The sequence below is a fragment of the Mya arenaria genome, chromosome 12, assembly GCF_026914265.1.
Source record: "Mya arenaria isolate MELC-2E11 chromosome 12, ASM2691426v1".
NCBI classification, from domain to species: Eukaryota; Metazoa; Mollusca; class Bivalvia; order Myida; family Myidae; genus Mya; species Mya arenaria.
Genome location: NC_069133.1, coordinates 44,036,769 through 44,044,160, shown reverse-complemented (window position 1 = coordinate 44,044,160; position 7,392 = coordinate 44,036,769). Strand labels below are relative to the sequence as shown.

The following is a 7,392-nucleotide window of genomic DNA, read 5'->3' as shown; positions in this document are numbered from 1 at the left end:
TGACGCACATGAAGATGCAAATTAATAATAACCATAACTGATAAGGATTTGCTAAGAGGATTCATAAAAAAAGATTGTTTTGTCTATACTGAGCAAAAAATAAGTACCAACTCCGTTTATAACTTAAATATTGCTAAGGCATCAATTCCTCCTTCGAAACATAGCTTAAGAGCATGCATCTGTTATACATAGCATATTCCGGTTATGATTTAAATTCGCGGAAACACTTATGCATCAATACTATGAAGACCAGGATATTAAATTAGATACAATCGCAGTCGGGCTCCTTAATTGGCAATCATACAATATAAATCGATTATTAGTTTGAATTAAGACAATATTGATAAAATAATAGCAAAAAAGCACAAAAGACAAACAACAACATGTACGGAGTATTGCGACAAAATATGACATGCACTGGAAACCTGCACGAATCTACAGGGCCGGACAAGTTTAAATGTTTCATAATTGTGGTCGTCATGACGCTCATTATTGTTGGCAACGTCTGCTGCATCGTCGTGTTCAACCATCCTCTGTCAAAGCGTTTTTTTATGAAACGTGTGAGATACATGATGACGTCACTTAGTTGCTCGGACCTCGGCATCGGCTTGCTCGTCTGCCCGTCCTCTATATACCCTTCGCTCTACCACTGCTGGCCGTTCGGAGATGTATTTTGCCGCATTGAAGCTCTCCTAATCTCTGCGCTTTTCCACGAGTCATCTCTCAACATGGTGCTGATTGCGGTGGACCGGTATTGCATCGTTCATTTGCGATGGTACAATAGCTACATGAGCTCCGAACGCTTCCTTAAGCTTATAATTTCAACGTGGATAGTGGTTTTTACCTGTTATTCCTTCGTCATTTTTGCCGGAGGGCAATATTACTACGATGAGTTTGGAATAAACTGTGAACCATTTTATGAAAACGAAAAAGTTACATTGTCTGTAATCAGCATTTTCTATTTCTTGCCCGCCTTTCTATTTGTGTTCAGTTACATGTCCATCTACCGAACGGCTTGCAAAAGAAAGATGCTGACAATCTCTGGGGCTGACAAGGTATGTCATTTCTGATTAAGTAGTTGCCGAACATAAATATTGTTTTGTATTCGTACACATCCCGTTAAACTTGTTCCGAAATGAGCTCTTCAAGTTCGTTATCAAGTGTAAAAAGCATGCACGCAAAAAAATTCTTTTTGAAACTTTTGAATCAACCAATATCTAGAACGAAATTTGTATATAAATAAACATACACATGCATGTTTCAGAGAGTGTAGATAGATTCGATTTTAGGATTTTTGTAGAACCGAGGTATACTTTATCATTAACTTAAATAGAATATAGTAAAAACAAATGACCATTTTTTCGCTAAAATAATTATGTGCGTATTGAAAGAAAAAGTTCTATACGGGTACTTTATATCTTTGTCTGTTGCCATCAAAAGGATTTCCAGCAAAGCCAAATATTTGGATCTACTTATCTGGGGTGGGAGATTCATTTATAGTTTTCGTCAATGTCTGCGTATTGTACCTCCTTCCGTTGATAATGCATTTTGTACTTTTCTGACAGCTGTCGTTCTGACTTTTGAAATCTATTTCAGCATGGAAGGATGGTGTCTGCTAACATAAGGACATCAAAGTATCTAGCGGCAATAACGGCGGGCTTCTTTGTGGCGATTTCACCTTGGACTTTGACCACTCTTATCATTGTAGCCGAGAAGATAAGTATAAACATTCACCTAGACTTCACCGTGACGTGGCTGGCACTTAGCAACAGTTTCTTGAACTGTCTAATTTACGGCGCCATGAACCGGAAGTTCCGTCGCGCGGCTAAGAAGTTTGCATGTGGTTTTCAGGTTAAATTACAAACGGAAACTACCGATAAGTCGACGGAAGATTTTAGCACCGTTGGGGAATCGACGTATTCACGATACAAACAGCGTTCTGTCCAGAAGATGAGGCAAAGATACATGGAAACGTCAGTTTCTGGTGCATCACCACAAACAGATAGATCAGTGAAGGAAACTGTTATCATGTAAAATGACAATATGATAAGAGTACTTTTTATTCATGTATCCTTAAACAAAGTGCATGATGTATTAAGTAATATTATGTAAATCGTTTATTGAATAATTTCAGCACATTTATCTTAAACAAATGTATATCTATGCTTCTGTTTCTCGGTGTGTTATCTTTCAAAACCTGAATGCATGTGCCCATAATGTTATCAATAAAACGAAACTCCATATGTTATACAAAGGAAATCAACAATTAATTTCATTTTAAGATTTGATACGTGATCAAAATCATTTCCGTCCTGTTTAATTGGTTCGATTATTGAATCCTTTTGAGGTGACTTAGTTAGTAGTCCCTCTTTTATGCCTCGTATTCATTACATAGGTGCATGCCAAAGTTGAAACAGTGTTTAAAAGGCACTTACGAAATATGTCTTTAAATTTGTACTTGTAGCCTAATTATACTTTCTTTAACAACTTCCATCGAGCACATTGCGGTTTAATTCTGCTCTCAGTAAAGGTTTTTGCAATTATCAATTGCGATTTGGCTGTGGAATACGCTTCAATACAACAGAAATACAAAACAAAGTAGTTTTCTATCGTTAGCTAACGTGAGCGACTTCTATCTTTAACTGAAATTGGTGATTTACAATGTATGTATACCTGGGCGACGCAGCGCTCAAAAAGAAGGACACTTACCCGTTATGGTAACGTTTACCTCTACTGACGTTTACACGACCACTACTTCGTTCAGGGTATATTTATTTATTTATTGGTCGTTCAGGATTATTAAAGTGACACTCTTATTCAAAATCAATACATACACATGTATAACAAACATAGATTTTGAATGATAAACATTAAACTACTTACTAAATAATGCATTTACGGAAAATATTTACTACTGATACCAAGTTTATAACCGTGAATTTAAAAGCAGAAAGCGCAACAAATATTAAATGATTGGTGAATGCTTAAAGATTTACTGTAGTCTGCTGTAGTCCCATAAGGTAGAAACACTGTGTTTTATGCTCATTTCTTTCAAATTAAACTTGGTATCCTTCATATTTTGACATTTATTCATCTTTTTAGAGATATTAAAACAATATTATTAATTGATGTAAATCTTATTTGGGAGTAAGAGTGCATCTTTAAATTTGATTTTTTGAGATCCCATGCGATGCTAGAGGCATTTCCAGGGTTGCACTTAAATTGTATATCGCTATTTGAATGGGCACGTGTAGGTCCGGGCTACTTATCTTCTTTTTTAAGTGACAAAAAAAGCATGAGCGATGTGATTTATGCGCGTTATGCTAGTCAGCTTTCAAGTACGAGTTAAAAGAGCGATTTCGCAAACGGCTTTTAAAGGCGCCGAATATAGGTTGAACAAAAAAGGAATGCATTATCATGTGTAACTCATTTGACTATAATGATCAAGACAAAAAAAATGTATATGATCTGTGTACAGATAAATAAGAATTAGCGATATCTATGCGCTTTTTAACTTTGGAATTTGTGTCCACGGAGCTATTAATTAAAACCAAACCATTTATAAAGGTTAATACATCTTTATTTGTACCTAAATCATGTGGGTTTTTTGTGTGTTTTTTCATTAAAGTCAAATGAGTTCAACATAAACATGCATTAAACAAAATTAAATAAAAATGCTTCAGCCTATAATATGCGCCTTTAAAACCAACTGCATGTTTTACATGTACGTATAGATTAACGTACAAGTACCCCTAATGAAAACCGGCACTTGAATCTTTTCAATTTTAATGCTTTAGCCTATGGTGTTAAGCACAGGACTACAAATATTTTGAGGGTTTTAAGGAAGTGGTTCGAATCCAGCCAGAAACACATTATTTTTTTTATTTTATTTTCTTCTTTGTTTTCATTAGCTAATATTTTTTTACAGAGGTTAATATTGTATTTTCAATAAAAAGTAACCAAATACATTTCTACACATAAATATTAGCTTCTTTGAAGATTGTATAACTTGCAGGCACGGCTGAAATGGGTGGTTGGGAATTACAAACTCTATTTTTTTAATGAGACGGTAAAACATTTTGATTTTTAGGCATAATGTTCCCAAATAATTAAAGATAATTATTAATAAAGAACAGGTCATGAGTATTTCGAGAACGTGTTGATTTTGCTTTTTTAACTTCGATGTTCCAATTTTACTCGGTCAAAACAGTATGTTAAAATTGAAATATCATATGGCTATTTCAGTACAGTATGTTTCTATTTGTTGGTGATGTGATCAATAATGTATTATTTCTGAAAGCAAATATATTTCTTTTTACTCTGATACCAAATTCATGTATTACCAAAATGTTGAAAAATAAATGAAATAAAATATTTTTCTTGTCATTTTGGTGATGTCGTTTTTATCGAAAATTCTGAAATGGGGGTAGGGTAATTCAAATTTAAATAAAATTGTTATTAGACGGTAAATTTCTTTTAAATTTGGTTTTTGAATCCAGGAAATGATACACATTAAGAAATTATCAAGCTGATCATAGTTTGAAATGATGCCCATTAGGGGTGTGCTATCTTAAGCCCGTACTTCATGCACAGTGTAATTGTTTTTCTTCATGGTCCCCCTGAATCATTTGAAGTGATTTTTAATATGCCTCAACGAAACTAGAGCCATTGAAACATTCTGTTGATGAACAAGCAATCGACTAAGTATTATGTTCAATCTTCTCATATATACTACTCAGAAGTTGCACAAGACCACATTAATCTACCACTTCCATTTTATTATTTTTATTATAAAGTCCTACAGTTTTGTACAATTTTTGGACTTTCTAGGCTTATGCAAATCTTATGTATCCATTTTTATAGAAATATGCTACATCATTACTGAAAGATTACCAGAAATTAGTGTTAATCATTTGCCACAGACGATGTCTGTAGGATGGCAAATGGAAAAATAATGAAACTTTGAAGATGATCTAGGCTAGTTCATGTTTAACTAGCAAATTTGAAAAATAAATTGATTCTGTTTTTATATGTCATGGCACAAGATTCTGATAACGATTGTGACGTCATTTGTGACGTCAGTTAATTGAAAGTACATGTTAGACTAAAAACTTGTGTTCGATGATAATTGTCTTGATTACTTTTAATAGAACATAAAGTAACATAAATTCTAGATTTCTTTTTTTTTTTTTGGGGGGGGGGGCAATCCTTAGCATTTCTACTGGTATATATTTGCTATATTTATTTCCATATTGCGATAGACTGATGAGATACTTTTCCATCCTTCATGGATATGGCAAACCAATCTTTCTTTAATAACACAACCATGGTTTCTGCACCATATCAAAATGTGAAACCGTTCATGATCTGTTTACAGACATATTCAAATAGCATTGATTGGGACGAAGTGGTGTCATGCTTACATTTGACCTCTATCGACTTAAGAACGAAAGCATCAGTTTATGATTTATGGTGACATGTACATGCTTTTCATTCCAACTGTTCGATCCTATATCATTAATTTGTATTGGCAGGTGCATGAAATATCATATCCGACGTTTCAAATCCATCGCATGAATTATTCCAAATGTTATTTCAGTTATCTCCCCTGACACAAACATATCGGTGATATTCGTTTGCAAACATCCCTGCGCAGGGTCGGTATTTTTATCGTTATTTGTCTTAATACAAGGTAGGACATAGCAATGCCGCGGTTGCTAATCACTGATTCAAATGTGGTTCAATGCTGTGGTTTTTGATCAAATGCCATCAGTAGAACGTCCTCCGTGAGTGTTTTATGATGAAAGTAGGTTAAAAAATGATTATAGTGAAAGGATGGCATGCGAGCGTATTGCTAAGAACGGTAATGCAAACAACACATATAGAAAAACTTCAAACATTAAGAGGGGAGAGTTCGGCAGTTTGATAACTGTAATATGATCTCAATTTGAACTCTCCATACCGTCAGTCTCCATTTGCCAGTGAAAGATTGACACCCTTCTCCAGTGCCTGTTCTTCTGTTAAATCGATGCGTGTATCTGCCTGTCGTTGAAGAAAAAATAAGGTAGGTATTGTAAAAGTTTGGCAATTTCATACCTTTCACGCACTCCTGCCCGAAAGGAGCATGTAATGCCACCGTACATTGAACCAAACGTCCCTTTACAAAGCAGCATCTACATAGGGAAAATTATAACGCACATTCCCTATTGAACGCATCTATATTCTTAAATGTTGCTCGACAATAGTGAAAATGGTAGCACTCAATCATATTGCATGTAGTTTAAACTTTATCTTATTTATGTATGTATAAAGAGAAAGAATGAAGTAATCACTGTTTTATGGTAGCTTTTATGACTGTGTTTGTATTCATCTAAAGTGTATCCCAGCAAGAAAAGAATGAGTTGTGGAGCATTAACTCATCCTGGTATATACTATTTATCAAATGTTATGATGGTGAACATAAAGGAGCGAAACGCTACATGACCGTGTCTGCGTGTACAATAATACTTCAAGTTGTTTGTACCATGTACAAACTAACAGCGTGCGGTCGATATCCAGGACACATTAACTATTTTCATGTATGGATAGGATCTTGCATCATCAAACAGAATGACATCTACACAATTTCAAGAAAGGCGTAGTCTACCTGTATGCTTAAAAATGAGATTTCATAAACGATTTTACATATTGACTGCAACGCAAAACTATTACCACAATTAAACACTGAGAATTACAGGGCCAAGCGAAGTAGATACAAGGCAAATAGAAAACTTGTCAAGAAGACCAAAGTAAGGGCCCAAACGCCGCTGAACGAGAGACACAAACGTACAAATACTAAAACAGACCACACAAGTACCAAATAGGTTATCAATACATAAAGGGATTGAAGAGACACAAACGTACAAATACTATTACAGACCACACAGACATTAAAATAGGCTATCAATACATAAAGGAATTGAAAATACACAAAAGTACAAATACCAAAACAGACCACACAGGCATCAAAATAGGTTATCAATACATGGAGGGATTGAAGAGACACAAAAGTATAAATACCAAAACAGACCAAACAGGCATCAAAATAGGCTATCAATACATGATGGGATTGAAGAGACACAAACGTACAAATACTAAAACAGGCCACACAGGCATCAAAATAGGCTATCAATACATAAAGGGATTGATGAGACACAAACGTACAAATACTAAAACAGGCCACACAGGCATCAAAATAGGCTATCAGTACATGATGGGATTGAAGAGACACAAACGTACAAATACTAAAACAGACCACACAGGCATCAAAATAGGCTATCAATACATGAAGGGGTTGAAGAGACACAAACGTACAAATACCAAAACAGACCACACAGGCATCAAAATAGGCTA

The 7,392-nt window shown here is 34.8% G+C and overlaps 1 protein-coding gene across 1 annotated transcript; it reads left to right on the top strand.

Annotated features, from left to right (window-relative positions):
• The first annotated feature begins 383 nt into the window (after window positions 1-383).
• LOC128210423 (probable G-protein coupled receptor 21) lies at window positions 384-2,242 on the top strand. The gene is made up of 2 exons (XM_052914777.1): window positions 384-1,055; window positions 1,597-2,242. Exons 1-2 carry the CDS (start codon window positions 384-386, stop codon window positions 2,032-2,034), a joined length of 1,110 nt encoding a protein of 369 aa, XP_052770737.1. The 3' UTR covers window positions 2,035-2,242.
• The last annotated feature ends 5,150 nt before the right edge of the window (window positions 2,243-7,392 follow it).

Bases quoted from the DNA above. Each gene is read 5' to 3' on its own strand.
- LOC128210423 (XM_052914777.1), top strand. From the start codon at position 384: ATGTACGGAGTATTGCGACAAAATATGACATGCACTGGAAACCTGCAC. The intron at 1,056-1,596 runs GTATGTCATTTC...AATCTATTTCAG, and splicing joins CAATCTCTGGGGCTGACAAG to CATGGAAGGATGGTGTCTGC.